Below are 24,064 nucleotides of genomic sequence, written 5' to 3'. Positions count from 1 at the left end.
AGTGGTCAGCAGGGCAGGGTACAGTGGTCAGCAGGGCAGGGTACAGGGGTCAGCAGGGCAGGGTACAGGAGTCAGCAGGGCAGGGTACAGGGGTCAGCAGGGCAGGGTACAGGGGTCAGCAGGGCAGGGTACAGTGGTCAGCAGGGCAGGGTACAGGGGTCAGCAGGGCAGGGTACAGGGGTCAGCAGGCAGGGTACAGTGGTCAGCAGGGCAGGGTACAGGGGTCAGCAGGGCAGGGTACAGGGGTTAGCAGGGCAGGGTACAGGGGTCAGCAGGGCAGGGTACAGGGGTCAGCAGGCAGGGTACAGTGGTCAGCAGGGCAGGGTACAGTGGTCAGCAGGGCAGGGTACAGGGGTCAGCAGGGCAGGGTACAGGGGTCAGCAGGGCAGGGTACAGTGGTCAGCAGGGCAGGGTACAGGGGTCAGCAGGGCAGGGTACAGGGGTCAGCAGGCAGGGTACAGTGGTCAGCAGGGCAGGGTACAGGGGTCAGCAGGGCAGGGTACAGGGGTTAGCAGGGCAGGGTACAGGGGTCAGCAGGGCAGGGTACAGGGGTCAGCAGGCAGGGTACAGTGGTCAGCAGGGCAGGGTACAGGGGTCAGCAGGCAGGGTACAGTGGTCAGCAGGGCAGGGTACAGGGGTCAGCAGGGCAGGGTACAGGGGTCAGCAGGGCAGGGTACAGGGGTCAGCAGGGCAGTGTACAGGTTGTTAGCAGGTAAGAGGACAAGGTCACTTCTGGCAGAGCTCCTTCTTCCATCCCTCAGACAGCTGGGAGCAATGATAACTAATGATAATAAAGGACAATCGGAGAGCAACTCACACTATTTCTGGCAGGATCAACATGTATTTTCTGCATTAGTGGCGGTATTTTCTGCATTTTCCAAAACTTTAGTTGGAATAATAGAAATACATAAAGACTGAAGGTAAAGAGGTGAAGAAAGTCCAGACAGGCAAACTTCATTTTCTGCAATGTTTGTCTATGGGAGATCTCACATATGAAGGATTGTGAAGTGGCCGCCGTGGTCAGCCTGCTGGACCATGCTGGTGCGGTCCCCTGACTACCGACCAACATAACCCAACAAGCAGACAATGTCCTGTGTGGGTAGTCAGGGAGAGAGTGTGATGGCCGTCGGAGAATATTCATCTCATATAATTCTCCTTTGTGTTCCTCTTCTTATGTTTTAGTATCCTCTTTGCGGACATCGAAGGATTTACGAGTCTGGCATCGCAGTGCACAGCTCAGGAACTGGTGATGACCCTCAATGAACTGTTTGCCCGGTTTGACAAGCTGGCGGCTGTAAGTATATTATACACACACAATAGATCTTATCTTTTTTGCAGCTACAGACATCATCCAGATAAAAGCCATCCTAGCGGCTGATTAGCTGTTGGATTGCTTTTACAGGCAGTGGGAGGGGACGTCCCCCCCCCCCCCCCCCCCCAGCGCTTCTCCGACCTCTCCCGTTCGATCAGAAAGCCAGGGCTCCGATACTGCGGCGGCGTTGGGTTACCACATAGCTGGCCGAGGACTTAATGGTCATCATGATGTCACTGCCGGCTCTAGCAGATGTAAACACTGCCATTTTCTTTCCCTGGAAAGCAGATTTCAATGTTTTGTTTTTGTTTTATTATTTTTTATCTCATTCTTTGCAGGGTAGAGGAGATATCTGGGATCTTATAGACCCCAGATATCTCCAAAAAGAGGACATGTCATGCATTATTTCTTGCAATAGAAATAAAAGTGATTATCAAAAAAAAAATTACAATGTAAAAGTAAAAAAAAATAAATAAATAAATAAAATAAAAACAAAATAAATAAGATTTTTTTTTTTAACCACGTAAGCCCCGGAAGATTTTACCCCCTTCATGACCAGGGCCTATTTTGCGATTTGGTAATGCGTGACTTTAACGAATTTTACGACATTTTTTTTCCCACAAACAGAGCTTTCTTTTGGTGGTATTTGATCACCTGTGTGATTTTTTGATCATGCGCTATAAAAACAAAAAAACGTCAATTTTGCAAAAATAACAATATTTTTCACATTTTTTTATATGAAATTCCCCAAAAAAGTAAAATGTAAAAATCAAAATTTTTTAACATTTTAGGCCAATTTTTTTTATGCTACATATGTTTGATAAAAAAAATCGCAAAAAGCGTATTTTGATTGGTTTGCGCAAAAGTTATTGTGTTTACTAACTAAGGGAAATATTTTTGGCATTTTTGTTGTTTTTTTTTTAACGAGTAATGGCGGCGATCTGCGATTTTTTTTTTTGCGGGATTGCGGCGGACAGATCGGACCCTTGACTGACATTTTTGACACTTTTGGGGTTACCAGTGACATTTCTACAGTAATCAGTGCTATACATATGCACTGTTACTGTAAAAATGACACTGGCAGGGAAGGGGTTAACTTTATTTGAGAGGGAGGAGTTAAGTGTGTCCCTAGGGGCGTGATTCTAACTGTGATTGGATGTGGCTTGTGGTGTAAGAACAGTGATCAACGGTCCTACATAGCAGAACCATATGATCTCCATTCTTACACAGGGGAGAATGACAGGCGGCTTTGTTTACATTAGCCGCCTGGCTTTCTCCCGCTGTAACGGACGATCACGAGTGACCGGTGGACATCGGGTCCGCCGGGCACACGCGCGGGGGGGTCCGTGAACGAGCGGGAGCGCGTTTCCGGGGGCGCGCGCTCGCTCTCTAGACCCTCACAGGCTAGCGACGTAGACCTACGCCGCTTTACCTGTGAGGGGCTGACCGCCGCAGTAAATAGTCGTGTGGCGGTCGGCAAGTGGCTAGAGCACCCCTGTCCCCTCGCGCATGCGCGCAGAAGTGAACGCATACGTAGGTCGTGCCTGCATACGTAAACAGTGTTTGCACCACACATGTGAGCTATCACCGCGAATGGTATTGCAAAAAAACAATAATTCTAGCGCAAGACCTCCTCTGTAACTCTAAATTGGTAACCTGTAAAAAATTTAAAGCGTTGCCCTCCATTTTTAATTACTGAAGTTTGGCGCCATTCCACGACTATTTTAAAGTCTAACATGTTCGGTATCTATTTACATAATCTTCATCCTAGAAAGAAAGTCAACAGCTACAAATACTGTAACTACTGACTTTTAATAGAAGGAGGACACTCACCTGTCCAGGGATCTGTCCTTACTTGGGTCGTTTCTTTGCTGGTCTTCAGGTCCCCGACGTTAGCATGTTGAAGTGAAGCCGGCTGTGACTCCTTTGGGCTTCAAACTGCGCAAGCGCGAGCTGAGCTGGGCCATGTGAATGGTCCCACAGCCTTCTGGAACCTGGGACGTGTTGGGGGCAGGGGGGCAAACTTCCACTCGGGTCCCCTAGTGGGAGCAGGTACCTGCTAAAACTAAGTACCCGCTCCTCAAAAAAAATCTGACGTCAGATCCAAGACAAGGACGGAAAGGGCTTCACGACGTGTTTCGGAGCATGCACGAACACCCAACGGGGCATGCGCACTCCTTTGTCAAGTCACGTCCCGGACACACGCTACACTATTAACTTTTATGTGAGTTACTACGTTTCTTCGCTGGTCTTCAGGTCCCCGACATTGGCATGTTTACTAAGGGAAGCCGGCTGTGACTCCTTTGGGCTTCAAACTGCGCAAGCGCGAGCTGAGCTGGGCCATGTGAATGGTCCCACAGCCTTCTGGAACCTGGGACGTGTTGGGGGCAGGGGGGCAAACTTCCACTCGGGTCCCCTAGTGGGAGCAGGTACCTGCTAAAACTAAGTACCCGCTCCTCAAAAAAAATCTGACGTCAGATCCAAGACAAGACAAGGGCGGAAGGGCTTCACGACGTGTTTCGGAGCATGCGCGAACACCCAGAGGGGCATGCGCACTCCTTTGTCAAGTTACGTCCCTGACACACGCTACACTATTAACTTTTATGTGAGTTACTACGTTTCTTCGCTGGTCTTCAGGTCTCCGGCGTTGGCATGTTTACTAAGTGAAGCCGGCTGTGACTCCTTTGGGCTTCACACTGCGCAAGCGAGAGCTGGGTTGGGCCATGTGAATGGTCCCACAGCCTTCTGGAACCTGGGACGTGTTGGGGGCAGGGGGGCAAACTTCCACTCGGGTCCCCTAGTGGGAGCAGGTACCTGCTAAAACGAAGTACCCGCTCCTCAAAAAAAAATCTGACGTCAGATCCAAGACAAGACAAGGGCGGAAGGGCTTCACGACGTGTTTCGGAGCATGCGCGAACACCCAGAGGGGCATGCGCACTCCTTTGTCAAGTTACGTCCCTGACACACGCTACACTATTAACTTTTATGTGAGTTACTACATTTCTTCGCTGGTCTTCAGGTCCCCGACATTGGCATGTTTACTAAGGGAAGCCGGCTGTGACTCCTTTGGGCTTCACACTGCGCAAGCGAGAGCTGGGTTGGGCCGTGTGAATGGTCCCACAGCCTTCTGGAACCTGGGACGTGTTGGGGGCAGGGGGGCAAACTTCCACTCGGGTCCCCTAGTGGGAGCAGGTACCTGCTAAAACTAAGTACCCGCTCCTCAAAAAAAATCTGACGTCAGATCCAAGACAAGACAAGGGCGGAAGGGCTTCACGACGTGTTTCGGAGCATGCGCGAACACCCAGCGGGGCATGCGCACTCCTTTGTCAAGTCACGTCCCGGACACACGCTACACTATTAACTTTTATGTGAGTTACTACATTTCTTCGCTGGTCTTCAGGTCCCCGACATTGGCATGTTTACTAAGGGAAGCCGGCTGTGACTCCTTTGGGCTTCACACTGCGCAAGCGAGAGCTGGGTTGGGCCGTGTGAATGGTCCCACAGCCTTCTGGAACCTGGGACGTGTTGGGGGCAGGGGGGAAAACATCCACTCGGGTCCTCTAATGGGAGCATGTACCTGCTAAAACGAAGTACCTGCTCCCCAAAAAAAAAAAAAATCCAAATATTGTAGGGGAGGGGGCGAGGAGGAGGAAGAGCGGAACTTTCCCTTTTGGGTGAAGTTCCACTTTAATTGCAAACCTGCTCCATGATTAAGCACCAGTAGTGGGCGAAATGCGTCAGACGGGCTGTCTGTAGAGTCCTTATTTGGGCTGAGAAAAAAAAACAGTTGGTTTTAAGATTTTTGGACGTGGTGATGTGCAGCTTCTTGTTGCACTTTGCTGGTGTGTTTGGGGAGGAGGAGATTCCAGGGATGTGTGCGCCATCAGCTGATTTGCGGTTGGTGTGAATAGTTGTGTATTTCGGCAGTGGTGACAGTTTTTGGATTTGTTCTTTTTTTTTTTCTTGCAGGAGAACCACTGTCTGCGGATAAAGATCTTGGGGGACTGTTACTACTGCGTGTCCGGGCTCCCGGAGGCCCGCGCTGACCACGCCCACTGCTGCGTAGAGATGGGGATGGACATGATTGAGGCGATCTCGTAAGTTCCAGAGTCAGTGATTGGCCGGTATACAACAGGAGGATCGGTTACTGCCCTGTGTGCAGCAGGCACACACCTGAGATTGGCCCATTTAAACCCTTGTGCTGCAGTAACATACACATTCACGTGTGGTGCCGCAACGCGCGGTGCTTCATTGTGATGTCATTCTTTCTAAGTGGCACCCTAATTCACTAAGGCAATGCACTTTTAGCGCTGTCACACTTTGAATGACAATTACTCAGTCATGCAACACTGTACCCAAACAAAATTGTTATCATCTTTTTTTTAAACAGATAGAGCTTTCTTATGGTGGTATTTAACCACTTAAGCCCCGGAAGATTTTACCCCCATTCCGACCAGGGGGTATTTTGCGATTCGGCACTGCGTGACTTTAACGGACAATTGCGCGGTCGTGCGACGCTGTACCTAAACGAATTTGGCGTCCTTTTTTTCCCACAAACAGAGCTTTCTTTTGGTGGTATTTGATCACCTGTGCGATTTTTTGATCACGCGCTATAAACAAAAAAAGAGCGTCAATTTTGCAAAAATAGCAATATTTTTCACATTTTTTTATATGAAATTCCCCAAAAAAAAAATTTAAAAATCAAAATTTTTTTACTTTTTCGGCCAATTTGTTTTATGCTACCTATGTTTGGTAAAAAAAATCGCAAAAAGCGTATTTTGATTGGTTTGCGCAAAAGTTATCGCGTTTACTAACAAAGGGAAAGATTTCTGTCATTTTTGTTGTTTTTTTTTTTAACGTGTAATGGCGGCGATCTGCGATTTTTTTTGCGGTACTGCGACATTGGGGCGGACAGATCGGACCCTTGACTGACATTTTTGACACTTTTGGGGTTACCAGTGACATTTCTACAGTAATCAGTGCTATATATATGCACTGTTACTGTAAAAATACACTGGTAGTGAAGGGGTTAACTTTATTTGGGAGGGAGGGGCTGTGTGTATCCCTAGGGGCGTGCTTTCTACTGTGATTGGCTGGGGCTTGAGCTGTAGATCCGAGAGATCAGTGTCTTAACAGCAAGGAGAATGACAGGTGGCTTGTTTACACAAGCTGCCTGACATTCTCCCTCTCCCCCGCCGATCGCCGAGTGACCGGCGGACATCGGGTCCGCCGGTCACACGCGCGGGGGGGTCCGTGACCACGCGGGAGCGGTAGCGCGCCTCTGGGGGCGCGCGCTCGCTCCCTAGACCCTCACAAGCTAGTGACCTAGCCCTACGTCACTTTGCCTGTGAGGGGCTGACTGCCGACGTAGATCGGCGTTAGGCAGTCGGCAAGTGGTTAATCACCACAGTTTTTTTTTATTTAATTTTTACTAAACAAACGGAAAAAAAAGACAGAAAATTCAGGAAAAAAATGTTTTTCTTAGTTTCTGTTAGAAAATTTAGCAAATAAGCAATTTTTCTTCTTAACTAATGGGCACCAATGAGGTTGCACTGATGGGCACTGGTGGGCACTGATGGGGCTGCACTGATGAGGTTGCACTGATGGACACCAATGAGGTTGCTCTGATGTGCACTGATGAGGCTGCACTGATGGGCACTGATGAGGCTGCACTGATGTGCACTGATGAGGCTGCACTGATGGGCACCGATGAGGCTGCACTGATGTGCACTGATGTGCACTGATGAGGCTGCACTGATGGGCACTGATGAGGTTGTACTGATGAGCACTGATGAGGCTACATTGATGGGCACTCAATGAGGTTGTACTGAGGTTGCACAGATGGGCACCAATGATTACTCAGTCATTTTTTTAATTTTTACTAAACAAATGAAAAAAAGACAAATTCAGGAAAAATGTTTTTCTTAGTTTGTTATAAAATTGAGCAAATAAGTAATTTTTCTTCTTCACTGATGAGGTTGCACGGATGCGCACTGATGAAGTTGCACTGATAGGCACTGATGAGGTTGCTCTGATGTGCACTGATGAGTTTGCATTGACATGAACTGATGAGGTTGCACTGATGGGGTGTCACTGATGTGCACTAATGAGGTTGCTCTGATGGGTAACGATGAGGTTCCACTGATAGGCACCAATGAGGTTGCTCTGATGTGCACTGACGAGGTTGCATTGACAGGAACTGATGAGGTTGCACTGATGGACACCGATGGGGTTGCACGGATGCTCACTGATGAAATTGCACTGATAGGCATTGATGAAGTTGCTCTGATGTGCACTGATGAGGTTGCATTGACAGGAACTGATGAGGTTGCACTGATGGGTACTGATGGGGCTGCACTGATGTGCACTGATAAGGTTGCTCTGATGGGCACTGATGAGATTCCACTGACAGATACAGATGAGGTTGCTCTGATGTGCACTAATGATGTTGTATTAACAGGAACTGATGAGGTTGCACTGATGGACACCGATGGGGTTGCCCTGATGTGCACTGATAAGGTTGCATTGATGGGCATTGATGAAACTGCACTGATGTTCACTGATGAGGCTGTACTGATGTGCACTGATGAGGTTGTACTGATGTGCACTGATGAGGCTGCATTGATGGGCACTGATGAGGTTGCACTGGTGGGCACCGATGAGGTTGCACTGATGTGCACTGATAAGGTTGTACTGATGGGCACTGATGAAGTTGTACTGATGTGTACTGATGAGGTTGTACTGATGTGCACTTATGAAGCTGCATTGATGGGCACTGATAAGGTTGTACTGGTGGGCACGGATGAGGTTGCACTGATGTGCACTGATGAGGTTGTACTGATGTGCACTGATGAGGCTGCATTGATGGGCACTGATGAGGTTGTACTAAGGTTGCACTGGTGGGCACCGATGAGGTTGCACTGACGTGCACTGATAAGTTTGTACTGATGTGCACTAATAAGGCTGCACTGATGGGCACTGATGAGGTTGCACTGATGTGCATCAATGGGGCTGTACTGATGGGCACTGATAAATCTGCACTAGTGGGAACTGATGACGTTGCACTGATGAGGTAGTGCTGATGGGCACTGATTGGCCTTGATGGGACTGCATGGTCAGGGACCTCCGTGGATGTCCTCCCAGAATTGGAGAGGTGCGGTGTAGCCATCTTTCAGCAATAGCGCAAGTAGAAACTGGTTAATAAATAAAGGTCACACCTGAATTTTTTATATGTTTTGGTTGCACTAGCCCTAAACTGCAATGCCAACTATACCCGCCCTCTCCGTCCCCCTCCTCCATTCACAGAAACTTGTACCATCGGCTTCCACAAACGCTTTGTGAATGGAGGACGGGCGGATAAATGAAAGGTCAATCTCCTCCATTCAATAAAAAAATAGTACCGCTTGAATGCTCCCCAAACCTGTATCAGTTGGATCAGACAGACAGAAAGGACCGGCTTGCCAGGCTCTAGTAGACAGAAGATTTGTTTCATTTCACCGATGACGCGTTTTGCCCTTTTCAGGGCCTCTACAATTAAGCCCCGTAAAGGGCGAAATGCGTCAGTGGAGTTCTCTAAAACTCCAGCAACAATGAACCACCCGGAACTAAATACCCCCCCCCAGCAACAAAAGATCCCTAGCAGCAATACCAGATCTACTGCAGCCGGCACCAATAGACTCTCCAGTAGCCACCAAAAATAGACCCTCCCCCAGCAACATTGTATCACTCGCAGCAAAATACCCCCTCCCTTAGCAACAACCGACCCCCAGCAACATAGGACCCACCCCCAGCAACAGTAGACCCCCCCCCCCCCACCAACAACAATAGACCTCCTGAGCAACAGTAGACACCCCTACCCACCCTGCAAAAGTAAATCTCCTCCAGCAACAATAGATCCCCCCAGCAGCTAGCATAAATAGACCTTGAACCCCTTGCCATTACATACAGTCAGTGTTGGAGGTGCCGGAACTGCGTTCCCCCGCGTTCCCACTGAAAAAGAGCCCTGGCTTTAAGTAATGACAAAGTTGTTCCCCCTATGCTCTGCTGCACTGGTGGAAAGAGGGGGGGAGGGGGGGATGCTGAACTGCTTAATAATGTTACAAATATAATTGTAATATTATCTAACTGGCATATTACAGAATCTTTTTTTTGATAGACTTTTTCCACTTTGTATCCATCTGTGTGTATTGTGTCTCCCCCTGCAGGCTGGTGAGGGAAGTGACCGGGGTGAATGTCAATATGCGTGTGGGGATTCACAGCGGTCGTGTGCACTGCGGCGTCCTGGGGCTGCGCAAGTGGCAGTTCGATGTCTGGTCCAATGACGTCACTCTGGCCAATCACATGGAGGCTGGAGGCAAAGCGGGGTAAGTAGCCAGGAGTATGATTTCCATTGGGGGTAAGTAGACAGGAGTATGATTTCCATGGGGGGGGGGGGGTAGACAGGAGTATGATTTCCATGGGGGGGGGGGGGGGTAGACAGGAGTATGATTTCCATTGGGGGAATATAAACCTCCAATACAGAAATTGATTAAACTTTTCCCTGACGTGGGCTGGGGGCGATTTCCACCTTGCTGTGCGCTGTGATGTCACTCGGGGGTCGCCGGGGTCAGATCGGAGGAATAATTGCTGAGAATATTTTAGCATAGGAAATTCTTCTATTTGCATTTTGATTACCCGAGAATAAAATCTTTTTCATTTAATTTGATCGACCCGAATATGAATCTTTCATTGCATGGAAATGACGGCCAATCCCGGGAGAATTAATAAACCGGATCTGTCAGGAAATTCATAAATCTTCATATATAAAATTCCTGACATTTCCCAATATACAGCAACAGGATCATTATCAGAAAAGCTCCGCCCATTATTATCACAAAATAGCCATCCCTGAGCTTCAGCCAATGACGTTGTATAGGGTTAAATGATGTCATCAGTCTGCTGCAGGCAGGAGGAAGCATTTCCTCAGTCTCCCCTCCCCCGGTGATCAGACTGTACATTGCAACTTTGTAGAAGGAGGAGGAGGCGGCATTTCCTCAGTCTCCCCTCCCCCAGTGATCACACATTGTAACTTTGTAGAAGTAGGACAAGGCATTTCCTCAGTCCCCCCCCCCCCCCCCCCCGTGATCAGACTGTACATTGTAACTTTGTAGAAGGAGGATGAAGCATTTCCTCAGTCTCCCCTCCCCCAGTGATCAGACTGTACATTGTAACTTTGTAGAAGGAGGAGTAGGCATTTCCTCAGTCTCCCATCCCCCAGTGATCAGACTATACATTGTAACTTTGTAGAAGGAGGAGGAGGGCGGCATTTCTTTAGTCTCCCCTCTCCCCGTGATCAGACTGTACATTGTAACTTTCTAGATAGAGGAGGAGTCATCTCCTCAGTCTCCCCTCCCCCAGTGATCAGACTGTACATTGTAACTTTGTAGCAAGGTACAAGGTGAGAGGCTGCAGCAGGGGGCTGATCTGTGTCAGACATTTGTGAACTGCACCTGTATTTATAAGATTGTGTCATCTCTATCCAGGCAGTAGATATTCCCTAAAAAAAAGCAGAGGTAGGGTGCTGAACAAGGCCGAAACGCGTTACCGTTACCATATATATTATGGAGAGTCAATACATTTTGAAGATTGTTAAGAGCAAGCAAGGAGTTGCGGATTATCTTTCCAGTAGATATTCCCACGTGGACCAATCAGCAGGCAGGGGACATAGGAGGGATAGAAGTTTCTGGGTGTCCCCCGCATAGGGAAGACACTTTGTTAGAATTGACTTTCTTCTCCACCCCCCAACCCTCCAGAATAAGGTGATATATATTGAATTTCATTCCTCAGACGGATCCACATCACGAAGGCAACTCTGAACTACCTGAACGGGGATTACGAGGTGGAGGAGGGCGCTGGAGGAGAGCGAAACGCGTATCTGAAGAAGCACAACATTGAAACGTTCCTCATTGTACAATGCACCCAGAAGCGGGTAAGAATCACTTCTTGGAAGGGTCTGCCTGTTTGAACCTGATATTAACCCCTTTTTTGACTCCTCAGCAGCAGCCAAAGGGGAGCTTTGCCGCCTACACACCGCACATATATCTCTGATTGGCCGATGTGCGGAGAGTGCGCTCGCAGGATACTGTCAGCACATTGGCCGAGCAGTCAAAGACGGCTTCTCAGGCCAGGCTAAAGATCAGGAGCCGGCAGGACCGGCCCCGGCTAATGTGACCAGGGCTGCTGTTAGAAATCACGGGGCCCCGTACAACCTACCTGGGATCCTGTACAACCTTCCTGGGGCCCGTACAACCTTCCTGGGGCCCGTAAAACCTACCTGGGACCCCGTACAACCTTCCTGGGTCCCGTACAACCTTCCTGGGGCCCGTAAAACCTACCTGGGGCCACATACAACCTACCTGGGACCCCGTACAACCTACCTGGGACCCCGTACAACCTACCTGGGACCCCGTACAACCTTCCTGGGACCCCGTACAACCTTCCTGGGGCCCGTACAACCTACCTGGGACCCCGTACAACCTACCTGGGGCCCCGTACAACCTTCCTGGGGCCTGTACAACCTACCTGGGACCCGTATAACCTACCTGGGGCCCCGTACAACCTTCCTGGGGCCCGTACAACCTACCTGGGACCCCATACAACCTACCTGGGATCCTGTACAACCTTCCTGGGGCCCGTACAACCTACCTGGGACCCCGTACAACCTACCTGGGACCCCGTACAACCTTCCTGGGGCCCGTACAACCTACCTGGGACCCGTATAACCTACCTGGGGCCCCGTACAACCTTCCTGGGGCCCGTACAACCTACCTGGGACCCCATACAACCTACCTGGGATCCTGTACAACCTTCCTGGGGCCCGTACAACCTACCTGGGACCCCGTACAACCTACCTGGGACCCCGTACAACCTTCCTGGGGCCCGTACAACCTACCTGGGACCCCATACAACCTACCTGGGACCCCGTACAACCTTCCTGGGACCCCGTACAACCTACCTGGGACCCCATACAACCTACCTGGGACCCCGTATAACCTACCTGGGGCCCGTACAACCTTCATGGGGCCCGTAAAACCTACCTGGGGCCACATACAACCTACCTGGGACCCCGTACAACCTACCTGGGACCCCGTACAACCTTCCTGGGTCCCGTACAACCTTCCTGGGGCCCGTAAAACCTACCTGGGGCCACATACAACCTACCTGGGACCCCGTACAACCTACCTGGGACCCCGTACAACCTACCTGGGACCCCGTACAACCTTCCTGGGACCCCGTACAACCTTCCTGGGGCCCGTACAACCTACCTGGGACCCCGTACAACCTACCTTGGGCCCCGTACAACCTTCCTGGGGCCTGTACAACCTACCTGGGACCCGTATAACCTACCTGGGGCCCCGTACAACCTTCCTGGGGCCCGTACAACCTACCTGGGACCCCATACAACCTACCTGGGATCCTGTACAACCTTCCTGGGGCCCGTACAACCTACCTGGGACCCCGTACAACCTACCTGGGACCCCGTACAACCTTCCTGGGGCCCGTACAACCTACCTGGGACCCCATACAAGCTACCTGGGACCCCGTACAACCTTCCTGGGATCCCGTACAACCTACCTGGGACCCCATACAACCTACCTGGGACCCCGTACAACCTACCTGGGGCCCGTACAACCTTCCTGGGGCCCATTCAACCTTCCTGGGGCCCCGTACAACCTACCTGGGACCTGTACAATCTACCTGGGGCTCGTACAACCTACCTGGGACCCCATACAACCTACCTGGGACCCCGTACAACCTACCTGGGACCCCGTACAACCTTCCTGGGGCCCGTACAACCTACCTGGGGCCCGTACAACCTTCCTGGGACCCCATACAACCTACCTGGGACCCCGTACAACCTACCTGGGGCCCGTACAACCTTCCTGGGGCCCGTACAACCTACCTGGGACCCCGTACAACCTACCTGGGACCCCGTACAACCTACCTGGGGCCCCATACAACCTACCCGCCCCCCCCCCCCCCCCCGAATATATCAAAACAATATTTTCACTAAAATCATTATTAGCGAACACAAACATAACGGAGAACCTGAATTGCCCTTTTTAATTGTTTTTTACATTTAAAAAAAAAAAAATATATATAATTTTTTATTAACACCTTTAAGTCCGCCTGCCGCACATTTACTGCGGCAGACTGGCTCTCCTGCGCGAATCAATGTACCGGGTGTGGTGCTGGGGGCAAGCGCGTGCCGCCGCCAGCGAGCTCCTGCCCCCACTAGGCAGCGGGGATGCCAATGCACAGGGCTGGCGGCCACGATTGCCGCCCCCACCCGCGATCGCTCCCTGCTGAGAGAGAGGAACGGTCGGATGTTGTAAACACAGCTGACCGTTCTGCTCTCTGGAATGATCACAGAGCGCCTTCTATATAGAATCACATGTCTCTATCTCTATGATCATTTCCCAAGCCCCTCCCCCATACAGTTAGAAAACCCCCCCTAGGCTCACACTTAACCCTTTGATCACCCCTGGTGTTAACCCCTTCCCTGCCAGTGTCATTAGTACAGTGACAGTGCATATTTTTAGCACTGATTACTGTAGTAATGTCACTGGTCCCCCCAAAAGTGTTAAAATTGTCGGTTAGGGGTCCAATCTGCCCGCCGCAATGTCGCAGTACCGCTAAAAATCGCAGATCGCCGCCATTACTAGTAAAAATAAATACATTTAAAAAATGACATAAATCTTTCCCCTAGTTTGTAGACGCGATAACTTTTGCGCAAACCAATCAAAATACGCTTATTGTGATTTTTTTTTTTTTACCAAAAATATTTAGCAGAATACAAATTGGCCTAAAATGATGAAAAATTTTGATTTTTAAATTGTTTTTATTGGGAATGTTATATAGCAGAATGTGAAAATTATTGTTTTTTTTTTTTTCTTCGGAATTGTCGCTATTTTTTTGTTTATAGCGAAAAAAATAAAAATCGCAGAGGTGATGAAATACCACCAAAAGAAAGCTCTGTTTGTGGGGAAAAAAGGACATCAATTTTATCTTGGTACAGCGTCGCACGACCGCGCAATTGTCAGTTAAAATAACGCAGTGCCGAATCGCAAAAAAATGGCCTGGTCATTAAGGGGGTAAATCCTTCCGGTTCAGAAGTGGTTAAAATGTTAACCGCTTGCCAACCAGGCACTGTAGTTTTACTGCGGCAGGTCGGCTCTTTACCGCAATACGACGTACCTGTACGTCGATTCGGGGGACCGCTAGCGCACGCCCATTGGCCACAGGGGGAGCCAATCAGTGGGTCCGGTGGCCGCAATAGCCGCCGGGCACCCGTAATCACTCCCTGTAGAGGCAAAACCGCGGTCTGCCTTTGTAAACACAGCACACCGCTGTTCTGTCAGTGATGAACACAGGGATCCTCTTATTTAGGAACACAGATCTCTGTGTTCATTCAGCAAGCCCCTCCCCCACACAGTTAGAAAGCACTCACTAGAGACCCATTTAACCCTTTGATTGCCCCTGGTGTTAACCCCTTCCATGCCAGTGTCATTAGTACAATAACAGTGAATATTTTTAGCACTGATTACTGTAGTAATGTCACTGGTCCCCCCCAAAAGTGTCAAAAATGTAAGTTAGGGGTCCGATCTGTCCGCCGCAATGTCGCATTCCCGCTAAAAATCACTGATCGCCGATATTTCTAGTAAACATAAAAAAATAAAAATGACATAAATCTTTCCCCTAGTTTGTAGATGCGATAACTTTTGCGCAAACCAATCAAAATACACTTATTGCGATTTTTTTTTTTTTTACCAAAAATATGTAGCAGAATACAAATTGGCCTAAAAAATAAATAAAAAAATTAGATTTTTACATTTTTGTTTTTATTGGGAATGTTATATAGCAGAAAATGAAAAATATTGTTTTTTTTTTTTTTCTTTTTTCAGAATTGTCGCTCTTTTTTTTGTTTATAATGCAAAAAAATAAAAATCGCAGAGGTGATCAAATACCACCAAAAGAAATCTCTATTTGTGGGGAAAAAAGACATCAATTTTATTTAGGTACAGCGTCACACGACAATTGTCAGTTAAAGTAACGCAGTGCTGTATTGCAAAAAAAAGGGCCTGGTCATTAAGGGGGTAAATCCTTTCGGTCCAGAAGTGGTTAAAAATGTCTATAATTATTTTATTTTACAACATTCTTAAATTATTTATTACAATGTTTAACCACTTTACCACCGGAGGATTTTCCTGCTTTACGTCCAGGCCACTTTTTGTGATTCGGCACTGTGCGACTTTAACTGACAATTGCGCGGTCATGCAACGCCGTACCCAAACGAAATTTACGTCCTTTTTTTCCCACAAACAGAGCTTTCTTTTGGTGGTATTTGATCACCTCTGCGATTTTCATTTTTTTGCGATATTAAAAAAAGAACGACAATTTTGAAAAAATAACAATATTTTTCTACTTTGACAGTTAAAAAATATCCAATATATTCAATTTTTGTCATATATTTAGGCCAAAATGTATTTAGCTACATATCTTTGACAAAAAAATCCTCAATGAGCGTATTTTTAACGTCTTTAAGACCGGAAGATTTTACCCCACTCCTGACCAGGCCATATTTTGTGATTCGGCACTGCGTTATTTTAACGGACGATTGCGCGGTTGTGCAACGCTGTACCCAAATTACATTTATGTCCTTTTTTTCCTGACAAACAGAGCTTTCTTTTGGTGGTATTTGATTACCTGTGCGATTTTTACTTTTTGCGCTATAAACAAAAAAAGAGCGACAATTTTGAAAAAATAACAATATTTTTCACATTTTTTTATATGGAATTCCCCAAAAAAATGTAAAAATCAAAATTTTTTAACATTTTAGGCCAATTTGTTTTCTGCTACATATGTTTGGTAAAAAAAATCGCAATAAGCGTATTTTGATTGGTTTGCGCAAAAGTTATCGCAGCTACTAACTACGGGAAATTGATGTAATTTTTATTGTTTTTTTTTTTTAACTAGTAATGGCGGCGATCTGCGATTTTCTTTGCGGGACTGCGACATTGCGGCGGACAGATCGCACCCCTGACTGACATTTTTGACACTTTTGGGGTTACCAGTGACATTACTACAGTAATCAGTGCTATACATATGCACTGTTACTGTAAAAATGACACTGGCAGTGAAGGGGTTAACTTTTTTGGAGAGGGAGGGGTTAAGTGTGTCCCTAGGGGCGTGATTCTAACTGTGGCTGTGGCTTTAGGTGTAGGAACAGTGATCAATGGTCCTACATAGTAGAACCGTATGATCACCATTCTTACACAGGGGAGAATGACAGGCGGCTTGTTTACATTAGCCGCCTGCCTTTCTCCCGCTGTAACGGACGATCGCGAGTGACATGGGGTCCGCCGGTCACACGTGCGGGGGGGGGGGCCCGTGACCGAGCGGGAGCTGGAGCGCGCATCCAGCGGTGCGCGCTCGCTCCCCAGAGCCTCACAGTACCGATACGTCGCTTTGCCTGTGAAGGGCTGACCGCCGCAGTATATGTACTTGCGGCGGTCGGCAAGTGGTTAAATGAACTCAAAGTCCACTCTCAGACCTCTGTTGCTGGGTCGGAGGTTCGGCGCAGGGGGGGGGGGATGTTGGGTTGTAGACGGTTCCACATTCGGAGCGTGAACTTCCCTTTTAATAGCCGTTCATGTGATCTTCTCACTACATCCCGTCCTCGGATTACCTCTCTCCGCTGACAATAAGCAGACTCCATGTCCCATCCGCATTCTGCACTAATGCACCGCTGCAGAGAAAAGGACGGATTCTGGATCCAGAGCTTCACCAGCAGGTTGCCAAGTAATTACCGAGTCCGGCCTGAATTCTGCCAATAAATAAACAGCTTCCCAAATCTTCCTTCCCTTTTATTAATACATTTTCATAGCAGAGACTGAAGGTGAGGCCGGTGAAGGCTGAGATCTCAGTTTAGCGTGGAGGGCGGAGTCTCGGTCCATAAGTCCCCCTATTTCTGATGGTGAGAGCGCTTTATGTTCCACTCACCTGCAATGACCAACCAGTGAGTTTTTCAGCGTTTTTTAGCTTTTTTTTTCGTGTTTTTAGCTAAGAATCACCTCTCTGCTATTTTAGTAACTTTCCCAGCGGTGGCCCATCCATTGGGGGCGCAGGGGCGTCGCCCCCCACCTTATCCATGCGTCCGGCCCCCTAATCTACATGCAGGGTGCCGGACCCATGGATTCCAATGGGGTTTTTTTGAAGCACGTGATTAGAGCCAGAGGCTCTAATAGACATCAAAAAAGGGTGGGCTCGGGGCGCAGAGCACTGCGCCCCGAGCCCACCCAGTTGTGTGACAATAGCGAATGAATATTCGCTATTATCAAATGGATTCTCCTCCTGGCCAATCAGGAAGTGGGTCCTGAGACCTGTTTCCCGATTGTCCAAAAGGAGAAGCCATGTTATTGGTCAAGGAGGAGGAGGAGGGAGGAGAGGCAGGGGAAGCCCGACCCACGGAGGAGAGAGACTGAGGGGGAAGCCACCGCCGCCGCTGCCTGCCAGCAGAGACTGAAGGTGAGGCCGGAGAGATCTCAGTTTAGGGTGGAGGGCGGAGTCTCGGACCATGAGTTCCCCCCATTTTCTTTATGTTCCACCTGCAATGACCAACCAGTGAGTTTTTCAGTGTTTTTTAGCGGTTTTTTTTTGTGGTATTTTTAGCTAAGAATCACCTCTCTGCTATTTTAGTAACTTTCCCACGTTGCAATGCAGTGCTTGCCAGAATTGCATCGCATGGTGGTTCACACACATGCGATAAGATTTAGGTGCGGGGGAAAAAAAAGGGTCCTACAACATTTTGGTGCAAATGTGGACCCTTTTTTTCCCCCGCATCAAAGAGTAATACTCTGAGAGCCCCTGGAGGTCAGCGTGGGTACAGCTGATGTACAGTATGAAGAGGTGTCGGCTGGGAGGAGAGATCACTGGAACGGGGGGGGGGGGGGGATGACATTTCCCAGGTGGGCTGCACTCAAGGAATATGAAGAGTTTTTTAAAAGGACAACTTAACCAAAGAGTAAAAATGCCCTTTACGTATTTTAAGTACATTAAATGAAAATATTAACCAGTTGTGGACTTTGGGGTGTGCTACATATGGCCAAAAATACTTTTCTGAGGCACACAGGGCATGAGTAGTACATCCGGTCCTTCTACCACTCTGCTCCTCACATTTGCTGCAAATCCCCAACAGATGGCGGCTGCTGTGTAAATATAGGAGCTGAAAAATGGACAGTCTGACACAGTGTATATAAACATTGTTCAGAAAGAAGATAGGGAGATACAAAGTAACATTGTTTATAAACATTGATCAGACAGGAGATAGAGAGATTTCAAAGTAACGTTGTTTATAAACATTCATCAGACAAAAGATAGAGCGATACAAATTAACATTGTTTATAAATATCGATCAGACAGGAGATAGAGAGATACAAAGTAACATTGTTTATAAACATTGAACAGACAGGAGATAGAGAGATACAAAGTAACATTGTTTATAAATATCAATCAGACGGGAGATGGAGAGATACAAAGTAACATTGTTTATAAACATTGATCAGACGGGAGATGGAGAGATACAAAGTAACATTGTTTATAAACATTGATCAGACGGGAGATAGAGAGATACAAAGTAACATTGTTTATAAACATCGCTCAGACGGGAGACCGAGAGATACAAAGTAACATTGTTTATAAACATTGATCAGACGGGAGATAGAAGGATACAAAGTAACATTGTTTATAAACATTGATCAGATGGGAGATAAAGAGATACAAAGTAACATTGTTTATAAACATCGCTCAGATGGGAGATAGAGAGATACAAAGTAATATTGTTTATAAACGTCGCTCAGACGGGAGACCGAGAGATACAAAGTAACATTGTTTATAAACATCGCTCAGACGGGAGACCGAGAGATACAAAGTAACATTGTTTATAAACATTGATCAGACGGGAGATAAAGAGATACAAAGTAACATTGTTTATAAACATCGCTCAGACGGGAGATAGAGAGATACAAAGTAATATTGTTTATAAACGTCGCTCAGACGGGAGATAGAGACACAAAGTAACATTGTTTATAAACATTGATCATACGGGAGATAGAGAGATACAAAGTAACATTGTTTATAAACATTGATCATATGGGAGATAGAGAGATACAAAGTTACATTGTTTATAAACATTGATCAGAGGGGAGATAGAGAGATACAAAGTAACATTGTTTATAAACATTGATCAGAGGGGAGATAGAGAGATACAAAGTAACATTGTTTATAAACATTGATCAGAGGGGAGATAGAGAGATACAAAGTAACATTCTGTTTCATTCATCTGCAGATCAGATGAAGAGATGAGCTTCTGTTGTTGATTATTACTTTACCCAAATCAGCCCTAATTAACTCATTCTTCCCCTTCTCCCCCAAGCTATTACTTTCCTGCTGATATTTATTCTAACCTCCAATATTTATACTTTTTCATTGTTAGTCATTTTGTTCATTTGTGCCAGAATCCTAATTTATTGTCTTTTTTTAAAGGATAAATTTACTATTTTTTTACTTAACTACTTGCCGACTGCCCGCTGTAGAAATACTGCGGCAGGCTGGCTCGGCTGCGTTAACCGCACGGCGGTTCGCGGGAGCACTCCCGGGGTTGCGCGAGTGCCCGCCACCATTAGGCAGCAGAGAAGCCGATCCATGGGGCCGCGATCGCTCCCCGTGGAGAGAGAAGGATCGTCAGCTGTTGTAAACACAGCAGACCGTTCTCTCTGGAATGACCACAGAGCGAATGTGATCCTTCTATATAGGATCACAGGTCTCTATGGTCATTTCACTAGTCCCTTCACAGTTAGAAAACACCCCCTAGGCTCACATTTAACCCTTTGATCGCCCCTGGTGTTAACCCCTTCCCTGCCAGCATCATTATTAAAGTGACAGTGCATATTTTAAGCACTGATTACTGTAGTAATGTCACTGGTCCCCCCAAAAGTGTCAAAAATGTCAGTTAGGGGTCCGATCTGTCCACCGTAATGTCGCAGTCCCGCTAAAAATCGCAGATCGCCGCCATTACTAGTAACAAAAAAAACAATAAAAATGACATAAATATTTCCCGTAGTTTGTAGACGCGATAACTTTTGCGCAAACCAATCAAAATACACTTATTGCGATTTTTGTTTACCAAAAATATGTAGCAGAAAACAAATTGGCCTAAAATGATTAAAAAAATTTAATTTTTACAATTTTTATTGGGAATGTTATATAGCAGAATGAAAAAAAATTGTTTTGTTTTGTTTTTTTTTTTTTGTTTTTTTTGAATTGTCGCTCTTTTTTTGTTTATAGCGCAAAAAATAAAAATTGCACAGGTGATCAAATATCACCAAAAGAAATTTCTGTGGGAAAAAGGACATCAATTTTTTTGGGGTACAGCGGGAATTTGAGCTGGAATTGGAGGATTTGGAGTGGGGGGGAGGAGGATTTGTACTTGGAGGGGAAATTTGAGAGGAAGAGGTTCTGTGCTAGGAGGGGGAATTCTTTTTTTTTTTTTTTTGGGGGGGGGGGGATTTGTGCTGCGGGCATATATGGAAAAAGAGGATTTGAGCTGGGGGGAGGGGGCGTAAAGATTCGCGCTGGGAGGGAGCTTTGAGTAGAGGGCGGATTTGTACTGGGAGGAGGGGAGATTTATGCTTAGGGGTGACCATGTAGATGACTTTTTTTTGGGGGGGGATCTTTTTTGCTGACACATAATGCATTGCTCATACATCTGTGGGGGGGGGGGGGCAGCAGCGAGAAAGAATCATTCTAGGAGGGTAAATTTGGGAAGATGTGTTAGGAGAGGGGATTTGTGTTGAGAGGGGGATGGGGGGAAGATTTATGCTAGGAGGGGGGTTTGTGCTAAAACAATAATATAGTAGAGGAGAAATATTTTTTGAGGAGTGGGGTGATTTGTGCTAATAGGGATGATTGGGGGGGGGTATTTGTGCTGGGGGGGGGGGGGTTCTGCTAGAGTGGGGGGTTGGGTATTTGTACATAGAAGGGAAATTTGAGAGGAAGAGGTTTTGTGCTAGAAGGGGTTTTTTCTTCTTTTTTTTTTTTTTGGGGGGGGGGGGTTTGTGCTGCGGGCATATAGGAAAAGAGAGGATTTGAGCTGGGAGGGGGCGTAAAGATTTGTGCTGGGAGGGAGATTTGAGTGGAGGGCGGATTTGTTCTGGGAGGAGGAGGGGGGATTTATGCTTGGGCGTGACCATGTAGATTACTTTTTATTTGGGGGGGATGAGATTCTTTTTGCTGACACAATGCTCATACATCTGGGGGGGGGGGGCACAATTTGCCATGTTGGCCCAGGGCTCGTGACCTTGTCCCGGCACTAGGTGAAGCAATAGGAATGACATCCTTGGCTACAGAGCTTACCATCTAAATGGCGAAGGGATGGTCACAAGAGGTAAGGGAGAATTGGCAGCGATACAACACAAACAGTTCTTAATTCACTTTTCTCCGAGCGCTTCCCATATGTATTGACAGTTAACAGTCGACAGTTGGCATCGGTGTTTGTGTTGTAAATGGAATACGGGGGGCGGGGGGGGGGGGACGAGCGGGGGAGGGGAGGCTGCTGGTCACGTTTAGATGAATTTCCTAAACTATTAAAAACCTGCCAGATGGAGCGTCCTATCAAATGTGAGCGACACCAAACACAGCGATGAATAAAAAATGTTCGATATAAATATATAACCTCAGAATAGACACATATATTTATCTAAGAAGTAATCACATATCTTCTTCCTTTACTGAGGAGGAAGAGTTCCTCACATTGTATTTATTAGGGTTCTTAAAAACTTCAATCCCCCCCCCCCCCTTAACGTATCGCAGACTGATTGGTAAATAATAACAATAATAATAATATTTTTTATATTTTTATATATTTTTTTTATACTGATATTTTTATCATTAATAATTTAAAAAAATAGTAATAATCATTATTATTATTCACAAATTACTCAATTATTAATAAGACTACTAAAGAATTATTTTACTGTCTTATATATTAATTTAAAAAAAAATATATATATACAGTATATATATGAATATAAAATGTGTAGGTTGAACTGGATGAACTGGTGTCTTTTTTCAACCTCACTAACTATATATCTATGAAAAAAATATATTGAGTCTTGCACAGTTGTACGGTCTCCTCTCCTGAACTGAAATGGCTTACTCTTATTTTACTGCACACTATATTAATAATAATATTTTTTTTAAATAATAGCAATAATAATATATTTAATAATATATATATTTTTTTAAATAATGATAATAATAATATATTTTTTATAATAATATGTTTTTAATCTAAAGATAATATATATTAATTTTTAAATAATGATTATTATTACTCACTAAATACACAATTATTAATAAGAATACTAAATAATCATTTTACTGTCTTATATATTAATAAAAAGAAAAATAATAAATATATATATATATATATATATATATATATATATATATATATATATATATATATATATATATATATATATAAATATAAAATTTATAGGTTGAACTGGTGTATTTTTTCAACCTCACTAACTATATATCTATGAAAAAAATATATTGAGTCTTGCACAGTTGTACGGTCTCCTCTCCTGAACTGAAAGGGCTTACTCCTATTTTACTGCACACTGTAATAATAATAATATTCTTTTTAAATAATAGCAATAATAATATATTTAATAATATATATTTTTTTAAATAATGATGATAATAATAATAATAATAATATATATTTTATGTTATTAAAATAATTTTTATGAAACAATGATTTAATATAATAATAATAATAATAATAATAATAACTTTAAAAATAATTGCAATAAATATATAATAAAAATATAAAACATAATAATAATAATATTATTGATAATAATAATAATAATAATTATATGTTAATAAAATAATATTTTGTACAAAAATAGTTGTTTTTCTAATAATAATAATTGTTGTTATTTAAATAATGTTATTAAGAGTTGTCAGTGAAACAGGAAATGAGGGGAAATTGTCATTTGGGGACACCTTTTTCTTAAAGAGATTTCCTCTGACTTCCTGTTTTTTTTTCCAGGACAGGAAGTGAAGGAAAATCTCCCAGACAGCAAATAGAACCCTTCCCATAATTCCCCAGTCTATCCTAAACTAAAAAAAAAGAAAAAAGAAAAAAAAAACGATTGACTTTACATGCACTTTACAGGATTGCATTAGTAGGGTGCAGCACACATGCATGCGATTATCTGCACAGTGCCCCCCCCCCCCTGCGCTTTTTTCCTTTAGTGAATCAGGTCTATTACTGCACCGTTCTGTCCTTATATAAACCGGGGGGGGGGGGTTTCCCTTTTGGATTGGATTTTTTTAGCAGATAAAACAGTTTTGGTTCCCCCCCGTGCCGTCCTCTGGTATGGAATATAGAATTGGAGCCCCCCCCCCCCCGTGCTGTCCTCTGGTAGGGAATATTGGATTGGAGCCCCCCGTGCCGTCCTCTGGTATGGAATATCAGATTGGAGCCCCCCGCTAATCCCTACATTGGGAAGAGGCTGACCTGTGTATGACATGTGTTTATCCAACCCCTCCACCTGGGGCCCTTCTCTGGGATAGAAAACATTCCCAGTCGGGGCCCCTGTGTCCTGCGGATAATCCGCCTCTCTCCTCTCCAATCCAAAC

General features: G+C 45.8%; 1 protein-coding gene across 1 annotated transcript in view; it reads left to right on the top strand.

Moving 5' to 3' along the window:
- Positions 1–24,064, top strand: part of ADCY5 (adenylate cyclase 5) — a 309,283-nt gene that overhangs the window by 219,551 nt on the left and 65,668 nt on the right. The window contains exons 4-7 of the mRNA XM_082262186.1: positions 1,183–1,294; positions 5,282–5,409; positions 9,517–9,675; positions 11,138–11,279. Coding sequence (XP_082118312.1) covers positions 1,183–1,294; positions 5,282–5,409; positions 9,517–9,675; positions 11,138–11,279 — 541 coding nt within the window. The remainder of the gene's footprint in view (positions 1–1,182; positions 1,295–5,281; positions 5,410–9,516; positions 9,676–11,137; positions 11,280–24,064) is intronic.

Source organism: Pelophylax lessonae (genome assembly GCF_965119305.1).
Source record: "Pelophylax lessonae genome assembly, chromosome: 6".
Taxonomy (NCBI): domain Eukaryota; kingdom Metazoa; phylum Chordata; class Amphibia; order Anura; family Ranidae; genus Pelophylax; species Pelophylax lessonae.
This window is presented reverse-complemented; position numbering and strand designations above follow the sequence as displayed.